Below are 15,000 nucleotides of genomic sequence, written 5' to 3'. Positions count from 1 at the left end.
AGTAATTAGTAACTCACATACTGAAAAATTTAAGTTGAGAAGAGCTGCATACTTGGAATGAGAGTCAGTCCACTGTAGTCCAGTAAAGATGTTCCTGAGATCATGTTTAACTCTTATAGCATCACTCTGAAGCATCTAGTCTTGAAAAACAAGAATATTATTCATAAGGAACAGCTGCAAAAAGTACTGAGATGTTTGCAGGGAAAGTGTATTTGTACTTTACTATGAGAAATTCTTTGTGTCATTTGTATAATCTGTGCCAGCTGTTTTAAAATGATTAGATGGAGATCAGTGAGACTGAGAGGAAAAAAATGGAAGAGAAAGAGAAATAGTGAGAGAGAGAGAGAGAGAGAGAGAGAGAGAGAGAGAGAGAGAGATGGTGAAGGGGAAAAAGTGAAGGGGAGAGAGACATTATATGGTGTGAATGACGTTTGATATTTCTAAACCAATCCAGTGGTTCATGAAGGTGGAGCTGAAAGTGGGAGAGGTGGCTAAGAGTGTTAGAAACCATAACAAAGTAGCTTCAGTTTTTTTTTGTGTATCTAACAAGAAGAGAGCGTAGTCAGAGAAAAATAGAGTCAGACAAGTCAGGAGACAGTGAAGATGAGAGAGACAGTCAAAGAAGAGGAGAGGGACAGACAGGTCAGAGAAGTGGAGAGGGACAGTTCAAAGAGGGGAGGGACAGGCAGGTCAGAGAAGTGGAGAGAAACAGACAGGTCAGAGAAGTGGAGAGAGACAGTTCAAAGAGGAGAGGGACAGGCAGGTCAGAGAAGTGGAGAGGGACAGACAGGTCAGAGAAGTGGAGAGGGACAGACAGGTCAGAGAAGTGGAGAGGGACAGACAGGTCAGAGAAGTGGAGAGAAACAGACAGGTCAGAGAAGTGGAGAGAGACAGTTCAAAGAGGAGGAGAGAGATAGACAGGTCAGAGAAGTGGAGAGGGACAGACAGGTCAGAGAAGAGGAGAGAGACAGCTCACAGAGGAAGAGAGATATAGGCTAGTGTGACTCATGTTGGATTAACTCCCAATGGAGATAATGAATTAAGCAAACCCTCCTCAGTGTGTGTTATACTGAGACAGTATGTATTATTATATGAAAGAATTCTGCATAGAAGACTTGTAAATACACACTGTAGGTGTAGTTAGAATCTACATTTGCAGCTACACATGGCTAGCAGTGCTCCTCTAGATAGCCTATAGCCTAAATATCAAACAGAGAATCTCAGTATTCTACAGTGAAGTTTCACACAATATCTAGAAGTAAAACATTACCACATCATTCCAGGGTCCTGTGGGTTTTTTTTTTCTTTTGACAGGAACTCTGCAATGCCATTACCACCAAGACTAATTAGCATCACTTCACCATTCAGGCGAGACATTTCTCAGCGAAAGGCAGGAAGGCAAGCAACAAAAATCCCTTCGTCTAACTCTCAAACGCAAAGAGCAAGAAGGTCGACACTTACGGCGTCAAAAAGTGAGGGATGCTTGTTTCGGAAGAACTATCTATTTACCGCCACTGCACTCTGGTGTTCGAATAGCCTTTACTCTTCTCATGACGTTTATGTAAATGGAGGATCAGGAGCTTGACAACGCTAGCAGCTGTGGTTGAGATAACTGCAGTTAAACATTTTCTTGGAACCTCCCCAACCTCTTCAACTAAGCCTGTCAGTGGAGGACCCAGCAGGCTTTTAATACTGATCTGAGAGCAATTGTGCTGTTCCATAACTTAAAATGGATTATTTAAATTAAAAACTATAAAGATTATTCAAGATTAAAGCTTTTGTTCACAACATAAAGAATGTTTTTATATATATCACCATCACAATCAAAGGCTTTTTAGCTTTTTAGGGATAGTGATGACACTAAACTAAATTATGAGCTTCTCGTGCTTTCTCTGAGCTTAGACGGGCTTTTCCAGAGCTGCTCGTGCTGTTGCAGGAGATTTGGGGAATGAGCCGTTGTTTTGAAGACCTGAAACTTACGTGCAGGTGTGGACTTAAATCTGACAGCCGCATTTAAGACGCTGCCCAGTCTTACTTAAGGGCGCAGACCGCCACCTGCTGTAAAAATAGGAGAAGTGCGACCAAAACTGCTCATAAAATATTTTATTCTGTTTCCGGCAAGTTGACAATACAAAGCCCATTTTAAATAAAAACATCAATGTTATAAGACCAATATATACAGAACATTTGAATTAGAATTTGCAGAATTTTTAAATGTGGAAAATGTTTGTTACAGATTTACTCCGTCAGGAGGACACTACATACAAAAAGCGCAAATTACATTTTTTATTTCAAGTGGCTCCCAGGTTCGTAGCGATGCCAGTTATCTGTCCGTACAGCCCGGACGGGCCCAGTAACCACACGCAGCAGCTCCAGCAGTACTTCATCATCGCGTAACACACGTTAAACTGCGCCGAGTCCTTGTAACGGATCCGCGGGTCCTTCTCCGGGTCCAGGGTCCGACTCCTCCTCGATAGTGAAATGTACGTCGGCGGACGAGCACAGCGAGCTCACGCTGCTCTGTTCAACTGAGCAAAGCGCGCACGCGAGAGGCGCGAGGACCCTGGCGGGCTCCAGCGGGCCGCCCGTCTGTCTGCTCGTGCCCGGCAGTGAAGGCAGGTGCGCGGGCACGGCGAAGCTGTATTTCTTCTGTCGCGCGCCCCACTCGCGCACCTCCTCCTCGTGCAGCAGGCGCGTGAACAAGTTCGTCCGTCTCTTCTCGCGCCTCTTGGAGCGCACGTACCCAAGCATTATCCCAACGAGGAAGACTCCGTAGAAGGACATCACTATCAGGATGTACAGGTGCGCGCCGCCGTCGCTGTTGTAAGATTGAGAGGAGCTCGTGACTTTCTGCAGCGAGAGCGTGCGAGGCGCGGTCATGTTTCCCGCGCTTTCCATTGTCTATTTCTGTAAAGCAAAATTTTAAACTTCAGAAATCTATGAAAATAATAAATAAAAGACGGACTTTAAGTTTTAAAACAGTTATGTATCCATAAAGCAGACAAAAATATATATAAAATGAAAAAATACGAAATGCCATAAGACAATAAAATAGTAACTTAATTGTTCTACAGTCGTCTGAAACATGGAAGAACAAAAAAAAAATTAATTTATGACTAGAAATGTTCTACTCACCGGCTGTTTTACTTCGTTAACACTTCTCACTTCTGCTTGCTTCATGTATCTTTGGATTCTAACAGCAGTATGAACTGTGAGGGTTTAAATACCGACCCTCCAGTGTCACGGATCATGTGAGGATGGGTCTCTCGGAAAAGTGATTTTGTTGGAAGGGCGCCAGGCTTTCCGTGTTCCAGAGGGAACTTCAACAAGAGAGGTCGAAAAGATTGTGTCCCTCGCCGGTCTTGGGTCATAACCAGTTTGCTTCAAACATGCGTTTGTGATATTTTACATTTTCCGTGTGCACAATAATTCAAGTTGACTGGCCCAGCAGTAAATAGATATACCCTTTATATTATTTTATATTACTTTAGATTATATTATATACTTATAAACTCATAATATAATATAATATATATATATATACAGTGGGGAACCGTCAGGGCCCTCTACGCCCTCTCAGAGGGCCTAAAATATTCTTAAAGCATTATATATATAATTATCCAATTTTATTTGATCTACTTAGTTTGACATTCGACATCTAAACAATTACAAAAATATAAGCAAATAAAATATTCACCCGTGTCTATTCAATCTGTGTTGGAAGGTGAGGGGTTAAGTGGAAGCCTGTGAGCCTGTGTCTCCCCCTATCAGGACTGTGATGCCCACTGTTCGTTTACAGAGGGCCTGGCAGTTGTAATTCATATTATATATGAGTGTGTGTGTGTGTGTGTGCGTCTGAGGTCTACCATTGCTGTTAATGAAAGCCAAACCTTCAGCTGTATGGAATATACACTTTACTACTTTACTGAATGGTCAGTATCTCTGTTAATTTGTAAAATATTGATAATACTACACTGCATGTAGTTCATGACCAGACAATTCATGACCTGTTACAAACAAAAACAATGTTTTTTTAATAACAATTTAATTTTTTAAATACATACATTTCACATTCACATAATCTGGTCATCCCTGTCTTGATTGTGGTTGGAACACTATTGCGCAAAAGATATTTAAATGATGTAACTGGGCCCAGTTAAGCTGGATCCCACTTATGTCTATTGGACCTGGTTTGGTTCAGCTTCATTTACTGCCATACATCCTCTTGATGGCATTCTGGTAATGCTTTCTGAGCTCTCTGCGTTTGAGTTTGAAAGCGTCGGTTACAAGGCCAGTCTCTGGAGTCCAGGGTTCTGCACTCAAATGGATTTTTCGTGGGATCTCAAAGCGCTCCAGCTGGGCTGTTTAAATATGACAGGAAACAGGAAATACACAGTCAAAGAAGAAGCAGAAACAAACTTTGTTTAAAAAACAAAACAAACAACAAACACACAAAAATGTATTTAACAAATAAAATTTTTTTTTAAGCAAGCAAATTTGGTAGGGTGAGGTAATCTCAAACTTTAAAACGAAAATAAACTGGGAACAATCTGGCAACAAGAAAAATACTAGATTACAATCCACGTGTTTTGCCATTAAAACAGTTAAAAAAATTTACTTGCTCATAGTCATGTATAGCACATCGTTTCCAACGTGAGGTTTGTGCACCCAATTGATTAGCCCAACACCTAGGGTTTCATGTGTGATGTTTCCCTCTGAAACCTATTGAAATAATGTGTGGTGTGCTTTTATTGGAATGCATATTATCAATTATTTGGAGTATAGGGTATAATCACCTGCCAATGCTGCATCAGTGATGAACTTAAGCACCTCCTCCTCCATCACAGGGTTACTGCAGAGTTCTACCCGTGACCCATAGATTCCCACCTTATTCGCCAGCAGTGACATCTGTTGCTGATTGGGCACCACAAAGCCAATCACGTACGACTCTTCACTGTGAAGTCACAATGAGGGAAGAAAAGGTTTCTGAGAGGTTGGTTACATTATTGTGCTATGAAGAAGTCTTTGGTTTTGCACTCTTGTGTGAAATGGTTATTGGGAGTAACAGGGACAAATTGAACCTTTTTGACATGTTTTGGCATAAATTTATATATATATATATAAATTATTCTATGAGCTGATTTCATTAAATATTACAGGTTCTCAGTGTCCATACAACCCTGAGAACCCAATGTTGTGAATTTTTATCATATATTTCTCAAATAAAATGGGTAGTGTAACAGACAATACAACACATTTGTATTTCTAACCCTTCACTCTGTTTTCTTTTCAGTTCTGCGTTTTTGAAAACATTTGCAATATTTTTATGAGCTGCTCATATTAAGTGAGTTAGGCCACTCACATTTAATTCAGCCTCACAACATTGCCTGACAGGCACATCTAAATATTATGTTGCACACACACCCACACACAAATATCCATGCTTCATTGGCTGACTACTGTACCAACCCAACTATTTATGAAGTACTTACATTTAAAGCACTGTATCTGAGAGTTCATCTTTGCCCCATTTCAAGATTACAAATACAGCCTAGGCTTTCCTCATGCATCACCCCTAATACGAAGACCAGATCCTGCCCAATGTACACAGGTGTGATTTTGCTATGACTCTTGATAGCATAGATACAGGGATTCATATATGGCACATGTATGAGGTTGCCAAGTTACCTGTTGGCGTAGACACAAATGTTGTCGATAAGGGGGCAGTTTTTCAGCACTGCCTCTACCTTGCCCAGAGATACGTACTCCCCTGCCTGTAGTTTCACAAGGTCCTTCTTACGATCTGTACAAACACACACATGCACACACACGCACGCACACGCATGTACGAACACGCATGTACACACACACACACACACACACACACACACACACACACACACACACACTATTATTATTATAAGGCAGAAGCATTTACCTAAATATTTGTTTAAGCCTATAACTGACCTGTAAACTCTAACTTATGACTTTATGACTGTAATCATAACTTATACACAACTATTTTTGCAAAAATGTAATTGCTTTCATGCTGTACACAGCTATCTGCAGTAGGGATGCAAATTATCGATTAATTCATTAATCGTTAGTTGACTGATCTTATCGATCGACTTTCGATTAATCGATAAGCGGGGTTTTTCCACCTGAATTTCAGTGTTTCAATAGGGCTTTTAAAAATATCAGCTAAATATACTGCTCAAAAAAATTAAGGGAACACTAAAATAACACATCCTAGATCTCAATTAATAAAAATCTTTGAAATCAGTTGAAAATCTCTCATTTCTACCTGTTGTCTGTTCCATTTGCACAAGAGCAGTTGAAATTGATTCACAATCAGTGTTGCTTCTTATCTGAACACGAAGTGTGGATGACTTGGAGTTACATTGTGTTGTTTAAGTGTTCCCTTTATTTTTTTGAGCAGTGTAGTTAAAACACTTTGTTCAAAAAGTATATATTATATTATGATAATTATATTGTATTATATTATATATTGGTCAAGTAATTATGCATGAGAAAATTTTTATGGTATAACAAAATACATTCTTTCATTTTAAAAAAGGAATAAATGAAGGACTGGCTCAGTTCAATTTGAAACATTAGACATAAAAAAAAAATGTTTAAAAAAAGAAGAAATTAAATAGAGAGCCAAACAGAATATTATTGAGCCCATGTTTGGACAATGTTTCTAGCTTTGTAGTGAACACATGCTGTAACGCGACCGGAGAGTGCCCAAGTTTCCACAACATCATTGAGTTTGTCAGTTAAACTGTCAGCGGTGTGTCTATCCGACATGTTCGTCGTAATCAGCACTGCAGATTTTAGCTGCCAATTCTCGTCAGTGTAGTGGCACGTCACAGTAATGTAACTTTCTGTTGTTAGAGCCGTCCAACAATCTGTTGTAAGGGCTACAGTAGTAGCAGTAGATATCTTTGTTTTTAGCTCACTCGTATTTTTTTGTAGCGAGCTTCGAAAACGCTCGCCTTCCCAGTGTAGCTGTGATTTTAGGTTGACCAGGTGCACTGGTGATATGCAGGACAGCTGCATGCATGGTGTTCAAATGATAATTGACAATGTTGAAATTGTAGCGACTACTACTCCTCGCAGCGAGTTCCCTAACAGACAGGCACTTGGCCCTTTAAGTGACTCTGGGAGAGCGGCGCCTGCGCGCGCCAGGTGAGGGGAAGAGAACAGTGCTATTTTTTGAGTTTCGTGGAAAATAAAGTTTCCCTCCTTGGGATTTTCTGGATTACGCAGTTTCTGCCTCGTTTCCCGAACACGCTTCAAAATGGTCCCACACCGCACGTCTTTTCGCCCGCTTCATTTTGTTTTCCACTCTGGTCTTTCGTGACACGTGTTCACCTCTCGTTCTTACGCTCTGTTCAAGTTAATACAGGAGCGCTCTCTAATGATTAATCGTGATTAATACATTTTGATCGAGTAACGTCTTAATCGACAATTAATCGAAAGTCGATTAATCATTTGCATCCCTAATCTGCAGTTATTAAAAAAACAAACAAAAAGCCAAAAAAAGAAATACTAATAAAAAGAAAATCAAACTCCATAATGAAGACGGTAATAACACATCTCTGGCCACTCTTACAGTAAGAGTGGAATAAACGAACAGGAAGTGGCTGACTGTTATATCTGGGAAAGGAAAAGCATTATTCACTGCTGTTAAAGATTTGGTAGGAGGTCACTGTACCCTCTAAACCTCCCCTTCACTCTCTCTCTTCCTGTCTCTCCCTCCTTCTCCCTCTGTCTTCCTCTCTCTCTCCCTCCCTCTCTGTGGCAATCGGTTCCGCGATTTCCTGTCAATGACCTTTTGTGTTTTGCCACATGGCAAGTTCTGGATACCAACCTCTATGTTTGTCAGCTCTGAGAGTATAGAGCCTACATTTGTGTGCTTAGAGACTGTGACACTACTCTGTAACTCAGCAGAGCAGTCTCTCCTATGTGAGCAGCAGTACAGCTTAGGTCAGACATACTTTCATTCTACAAGCATTCACTCGTGTCAGTGACTAGGACTGACGCTCACCGATGATCTTCAGGCAGCCGTCTGCATGGAATTCCCCGATATCCCCAGTACAGAACCATCGCTGGCCTTTCTCATCCACAAAGAAGTCCTCCTGGTTCAGCGCCTCATTCTTATAGTAACCCAAGGTGACGTTGGGCCCACCAATCAGAATCTCTCCTCGTGGGCAGGGCTGGTCCGTGCTCCGGTAGCATCCTGAACGGAGAGACGAGAACGGATGAGGAACAGGAGCAGGCTGATCTCACGTCTGACTCACCTGTGCGTCAGACACCTGCACGTGCAGCCATCGTAGAGACCGCAGTGCTGCCGTCAGCCCTCTTTCTCCCTACAGTCTAAACCTGCAGGCCTCAAACGGGGAAACGGATGATTCACGCACCCGCCGAGCCCCCGGCATCTCTACGTGGCCCAGGACTGAGTACGTGGAACAGGCGGAAGGTGAAATAACAACAGAACCAAACAGAAGACAGGAACTAGAGCACAGCTGACTTACATAAGAGAGTGGAGTGACGAATGGGACGAGACTGAGCAGATGAAGTGTGGTGTATGTAGTGAGATGGCAGTGATAAAGACCAGATGAACTACAGCTCCTCAGTCTGGCTTTCCTTACAAGGTCAAAAAGACTGCAACTGTTTTTTCTCTCCTCTTCACTTCATCAGACTTTCTCTCTTTCTCCGTGATTACACTAACCCCACTGCCCACACCCCACCACAACTCCAGACGTAATGCATGAAGCACTGGAAAACTCGGTGACACTGGTATTTGGAGGATGGATGGATGTGTATGTTGAGTGTGTCAGAGAGACAGACGGAGACAGACGGAGACAGACGGAGTCATACCCTCATCCCAGTCCTTCAGCTGCATCTCACAACACACCAGAGGTGATCCGACCCGGCCTGTGCTGTAGTCCCAAACTGTGACACACACGGCACACAAACATTTATACACACATGTTCACAACCCCTCCAGGAACAGACGCATGGATACACACACACACACACACATACACACACACAGTGAACGGGAACCGACATGACATTATAACCGTATGTTTAAGAATCAAGCGAAGGTTGACACAGCCAGACATTGCAGACATGTAGTGCGAGTGTGTGAGGTGTGGTGACGATGATGATTATGATGATGATGATGATGAAGAGTACCCACGTGGGCTGATGCTCCCGGCGCCGCAGGTCTCGGTGAGGCCGTAGCCCTGACCCACTGGGCAGCACAAACAGATGTTCATAAAACGCTGAGTCACTGCAGACAGGGGGGCACCGCCTGACAACAACACCCGCGTTCTGCCCCCCAACAACGCCCGCACCTTCTTAAACACCAGCCTGCAGAGAGAGAGAGAGAGAGAGAGAGAGAGAGAGAGAGAGAGAGAAGTACTGTATGAGAGACTACATGAATGCTATGTTTCAAACTAAACACGTGTATGGATGTGTGTGCTTTAAATGTACATGTTTATACGTGAGTTTGACATACTCGTCACACAGCGGGGTGCTGTAGCCCTTAGCCAACTGATCCATCTTGTAGTTGTAGGCCAAAATAAAGAGAGTCCTCTGCAGCACCCCCATCTCCTGCACCTTCTGCATCACGTTCTTATAGATCCGATCCATGATCTCCTAGAGAGAGAAGGAGAGAGAGAGAGACAGTCAGAGAGAGACACAGAGATATGAAGATTTGCCTGAATGTTGAATCTCTTCGCTCCAGACAGACCAATGACAATAATAATACACACATGCAGACACACACCCACCAGACAGAACAAATGACATTACCTGAATAATACACACATGCAGACGCACACTCTCTCACACACACACACACACACACACCAGTTGCAACAGGCCTGCTCTCTGTTTGTGGGGACTGGATGGGGTCTGGACAGTTTAAATGCCATCAGGAAACATCACACAGACACCCGAGTGAACCACGAGCCCCTTCACGAATGGTGAAAGAAAAAGACTTAAAGAAAGGGAAGATGGGAGAGAACGAGAGTATATGACAAATAAATAAATACAGAGTAACACCCAAACCTCAAACACCATGGCTCCATGTGTACAAAAAACAACCAGTTAAGCTAAGTACAACCGTATGGAAACAGAGACCTGGGCCACAGATGGACAGAGAGGCAGGGCAGAACTCAGACGCTGATCGGGTTAAGGGTGTAATAGGGCGGATGGTTTGACTTCCTCAGATGCAGGATGACAGGGTGGAGAGGTTCTATAAACACTGTCCAAGTCCTCAGCCAGTTTTTTTTTCTCCCAGCATCCTTTGCCCCAAAGGTTCTCTAGATGTTCTTAAAAGGGTTTATAGCATGTGATGGTAGGTGTGGTCTCTCCACCACTGCGTGTGAGTGAGGGCTTGTTATGTCTGTTCTGTATTAGCTATTAGTACAGAGATTCTAATTTAGCCAGATTGGGATATGGTTTGTGTGTGTGTGTGTGTGTGTGTGTGTGTGTGTGTGTGTGTGTGTGTGTGTCTGTGCTTATGTGTGTGTGTGAGAGAGAGTGGGTCAAAAGGAAAACCACAACGGGCTTTCTCACGTTTTGTTTACAGCTGTGAATAGTTCCAGACATCCAATTCTCCTTAGAGGGAGACACGAGGCAGTGAGAGAGAGTGAGACAGCGACAGTGAGAAATTGTGACAGAGAGAGGGAGATACAGTGAGACAATGACACAGAGGCAGAGAGAGGAAACTAAGTGAAAGATGAAGAAAGAGACAGAACAAGAGAGTGCAACAGTTGAGAGTGAGACAGGATCATACCGGAACGGCCGCCATTAGAGTTGGCTTCAAAACACTGCTGTCTCCTTTACTTCCCTTCTTAATCTGTGTGGACTACAAGGAAAATTAAAACATGGATTTTGTTTAATTTAACTGCAGATATTAAATCTGAAAGCAGAAAATAGATTAGCCCGATGTTCTGATGTTATATATTTTTCTATATTTTTTTCAATCTAATATTTTCTGAAGCAGATTGGCATTTTAAATAAAATTGTGAAAAGGTTTAGATGATCCAAAAAAGTAGCTATCTGACATTTGTAAGCAGCTTGAAACATGATTTACATTTGTATTCAAATGTGTGTGTGTGTGTGTGTGTGTGTGTGTGTGTGTGTGTGTGTGTGTGTGTGTGTGTGTGTGTGTGTATTTACCTGGTCTGCGAGTGTGTGGGGTGAGGAGTATCCGATCCTACAGCCGTGGGCCAGACACACCATCTCTGCGGTGAGCTCGAGAACATGTGCCAGGGGCAGATATGCGATGTATGTGTCATTCTTACTGCAATGACAAAACAGCCTGTCACTCCTTTAAAATAGCTAGTTTAGCTTAGCTTAGGATTACATGATAGTGTTGCCCTAACATGCTAACAATATCCTAACATTACTTAATGATGTTAAGCATTAATTTAACATGCTAATTGTACGATATACAGTATTCTAACCGAAGAACGTTTTCCTAGCATATTGCATCAACATGGTTAACGCTACGCTAACTAGTTACCTTCACATTCTAGCATTACCTTAAGATGTCTAACAAATGAAATGAAAGAGAATTAGAGAAGATAATTGTGTGTGTGTGTGTTTGTGCGTGTGTGTATGTGCGTGTGAGTGTGTGTGTGTGTGTATGTAAGGTTGTGTGTCTGAGTGCGTGTGTGTGTGTGTATGTAGGGTAGTGTGTGTGTGTGTGTGTGTGTGTGTGTGTGTGTGTGTGTATGTAGGGTTGTGTGTGTGTGTGTGTGTGTGTGTGTGTGTGTGTGTGTGTGTGTGTGTGTGTGTCCGTCCATACTTGAGGTCAGGGACTCTGTGCGCCACCCCTGTAATCCCAGCAGTGAGGTTGCTATGGGAGATCATGACTCCCTTGGGGATGCCCGTGGAGCCACTGGTGTACATGATTACAGCTACATCATCAGCAGATGGAGACTGTCTCTGTCTCACCTCTGTAGGGAGAGAGAGAGAGAGAGAGAGAGAGAGAGGAGGGGGGATTTATTTAATTTCAAAACAGTGGCGATAAACTACAGTCATAAAGACCAGAAAGAAACCTTGAAGTGCAGTCCAGTCACACACGCAGACGGAACCTTCGGCTGCCTAAACCACCTGTCCTGATACTCAAGTGTGCCTTCATAGTCCAACAGAAATACTAGTGTTTCAATTATAGTATGTGTACCATACCAGAAACAAGAAACTAGAGAGACAAAGTAAATAAGAATGATTTCTTTACATTTTGTATATGCAGAGACTCCGCCCTCATTTCATGTTTGAGTTTACAAAGATGACAACCCACAAGTTTACAACCCACAGATGTACAGAGCAAATTTTCCAACTTATTAAGTTTGTCCCACGACTTCATGTGAAGTTTTTTGAAAGTGTATATAAACATTGCTCGCACGTGTGAACACACCCACACACACACACAGACACACACACAGACACACACAAAGGTACCATCTGTTGAGGGTCAAACACTGCTGTGGGGGTGTGAGACAGGAGGAGGGTTAACTGATGCTCTGCACTGCTTTGGCAAAACTGTATAGTAACAATGATGCCAAAAAGCCTTTTAGAGAGAAAAATGTAATGAATGAACTAAAAGCAGGAACCGAAATGAGAGTAAACCTAGTAAAAGCGCAGAGAGACACAAAAGAAAATGTGATGAACTGAGAGAGAGAGGGAGAGAGAGAGAGAGAAGCATGCCTGTGCCCCTTTAATCTGATACAGATGTGGGTTCTGTCTTTCACATGACCTAAAGAGACCTTAAACACACACATACACACACACACACACATACACATGACCGCTCTAATTCATGCCGCATTAACCACACTACACAAATGTACAGGCAGATACCAAACGTTCTGTCCAAACACAATGCACACTCACTCGCATTCTCTCTCTCTCTCTCTCTCTCTCTCTCACTCTCTCTCTCTCTCACACACACACACACACACACACACACACACACACCATTTTCAGGCTTGGCTCCGAGTTTCTGCACGGCAGCCATGTTGTGAATGTGAATGCCTTGTGGGTATCCTGGCCAGGTGGTGGGCTTCTCGTCCACAACGATGATACACTGCAGCTTTGGCACGTCCACCAGAATCACCTGGAATGCCACACGATAACACACAACAGCCTGTGACACTCGCTAACAACCTGTGACAGTAACACAATAACACACAACAACCTGTGAAAGTAACACAATAACACACAACAGCCTGTGACACTCGCTAACAACCTGTGACAGTAACACAATAACACCCAACAACCTGTGACAGTAACACAATAACACAAAACTTGTTAACTTGTTAACAGCCTGTGACAAACCATTAGTCAGTAGGAGAGAGAGCTAAACAACTAATGTTTAACACCATATGTTCTAATGTTTTTGATTATTCAGCCAAACCCAGTCACCGTCTTTATTGTACAACTCTTAACCAGCTTTAAGATTATTGTTATACAACAAACCAAGCAATCATCCTTTTCTTTTCCGTTCACGTGTGTTCTTCACGCACGTGCACACGCACGCCCTGTCTTCTACTTTATAAGGCACTCTGTTAGAGGGCTTTGAGAGAACTCCGAAAGCCCTCAGAAACGTGAGTCACCACGTTTCTCTCAGTCCCGCCCCTTCCGCCCGGGTCCCTCTCTCTCTCCGTCTCACACACCCTCTCTAACCCCTCTCTGGCCAGCCCCTGTTTATCCTCTCTGCCCTTTTACACACAGGCCGTGACCAGTGTGTTACCACTGGCCGGTGTGTTTCCATCAGAGGCCGGTTTGCCACGGGGAACCGATTCCCACACGTCCGAACCACGCACCAGCACCAGCACCACCGCGCCGAACTACAGCGTTTATTCCCAGAGCTCTGCTGCAACGGGCCGCCCCCAGAGATGGTGCTGAACAGAACAGGACAGAGCTGTCTGCTAGGACTACAGAGATGGATTCTGGGGGGATTTCTGTTCTTAGAAGATGTAGCTTGACCCTAACCCTTGTGTCCTCTGAGCCTTATAATGCTTCAGGACTTGGGAAATGTGACTGAAATTATGGAAGATTACTAATGGCAAAATAACATGAATACTAAATTGAGAAAATTGTCATTTGATGAGGGTAACTGAAGTAAACTGTGAACTGTAAAAAGACAATTGGGTACATTGAATGTAAGTGATGGTTAACTATAACACATCATGCAATGTGACCCCTTCCAAACTTCCAAAATACCGGAGATACACACGCTGACACTCACGCTCGACGTCATTGGGTACACAATTCTTATAGAGGCATTTTATGGCTAGGTACAGTTCACTCTCTACCTGCCTCTCAATTGGTCAGTTCCTGACTGCTGGACCACTGACTGACCAGATATTGTTCTCAACCCTGTGGTTGCCCTGTGTTGCTCAAAAATCACTGAATTTACACATTCGGTATTTTGTTACACACCCTGGTTCTGACATTCCTGAGTGTGTATCACACACTGTGCCCTCCGTGTGACACGAGCCCAGAGCCGTGGTGTTGCTGGGAGACTTCCGGCCTGCACGGCCACGCAGCTACCCAGGCTAGTGATGGAGAAGAGGGGGCTGGCGTGTGATGAAGATGTGTCCGTGTGTATGAACCATACCTTCAGCTTGGTCTCCAGTAGCTCCCTGCTGGTGATGATGTGGGAGACCTCGGCCTGATTAAGACCATGTGCAATGGCTGGACCACCCAAAGTGGAGTAGAGAGTGACCACTGGAAAACACACGTACACGCACGTACACACACGTACACACAAACACACAGCATCCAGTTATACAGACTGTAGCGTACAACACCACTGTCATACTACGCTGATTGCATCACGGTGACATCTGATAGCATCACAGCGCCATCTGTAAGCAGTAAGAAGAGTTATCTCTGCTGCAGTTTCTGGCTCAAGTAATTTAGTCTACAGAAATACCAGATTGTTTGAGTGGTGAGATTTGGACAGAA

At 43.3% G+C, this 15,000-nt stretch overlaps 2 protein-coding genes across 2 annotated transcripts in view; both read right to left on the bottom strand.

Annotated features, from left to right (window-relative positions):
- Positions 1 to 2,094: 2,094 nt before the first annotated feature.
- Positions 2,095 to 3,363, bottom strand: kcne4 (potassium voltage-gated channel, Isk-related family, member 4). The gene is made up of 2 exons (XM_076976450.1): positions 3,136 to 3,363; positions 2,095 to 2,907 (listed from the first exon to the last, which is right to left on the bottom strand). Exon 2 carries the CDS (start codon positions 2,896 to 2,898, stop codon positions 2,404 to 2,406), a length of 495 nt encoding a protein of 164 aa, XP_076832565.1. The 5' UTR covers positions 2,899 to 2,907; positions 3,136 to 3,363; the 3' UTR covers positions 2,095 to 2,403.
- Positions 3,364 to 3,940: 577 nt separating this feature from the next.
- Positions 3,941 to 15,000, bottom strand: part of acsl3a (acyl-CoA synthetase long chain family member 3a) — a 22,589-nt gene continuing 11,529 nt past the window's right edge. Inside the window, exons 4-15 of the mRNA XM_076976693.1 lie at positions 14,651 to 14,760; positions 13,006 to 13,144; positions 11,834 to 11,984; positions 11,203 to 11,326; positions 10,817 to 10,888; positions 9,533 to 9,672; positions 9,212 to 9,384; positions 8,887 to 8,961; positions 8,054 to 8,245; positions 5,689 to 5,803; positions 4,797 to 4,954; positions 3,941 to 4,361 (exon numbers count right to left, since the gene is read on the bottom strand). Of these exons, the coding sequence (XP_076832808.1) occupies positions 4,204 to 4,361; positions 4,797 to 4,954; positions 5,689 to 5,803; positions 8,054 to 8,245; positions 8,887 to 8,961; positions 9,212 to 9,384; positions 9,533 to 9,672; positions 10,817 to 10,888; positions 11,203 to 11,326; positions 11,834 to 11,984; positions 13,006 to 13,144; positions 14,651 to 14,760 (1,607 nt within the window). The 3' untranslated portion in view covers positions 3,941 to 4,203. The remainder of the gene's footprint in view (positions 4,362 to 4,796; positions 4,955 to 5,688; positions 5,804 to 8,053; positions 8,246 to 8,886; positions 8,962 to 9,211; positions 9,385 to 9,532; positions 9,673 to 10,816; positions 10,889 to 11,202; positions 11,327 to 11,833; positions 11,985 to 13,005; positions 13,145 to 14,650; positions 14,761 to 15,000) is intronic.

Source organism: Brachyhypopomus gauderio, chromosome 16 (assembly GCF_052324685.1).
Source record: "Brachyhypopomus gauderio isolate BG-103 chromosome 16, BGAUD_0.2, whole genome shotgun sequence".
NCBI classification, from domain to species: domain Eukaryota; kingdom Metazoa; phylum Chordata; class Actinopteri; order Gymnotiformes; family Hypopomidae; genus Brachyhypopomus; species Brachyhypopomus gauderio.
Note: the sequence above shows the minus strand (reverse complement) of the source record. Positions and strands in the feature narration are given on the sequence as shown.

Excerpts from the sequence above, each read along its gene's own strand:
- kcne4 (XM_076976450.1), bottom strand. The coding sequence starts at position 2,898 with ATGGAAAGCGCGGGAAACATGACCGCGCCTCGCACGCTCTCGCTGCAG.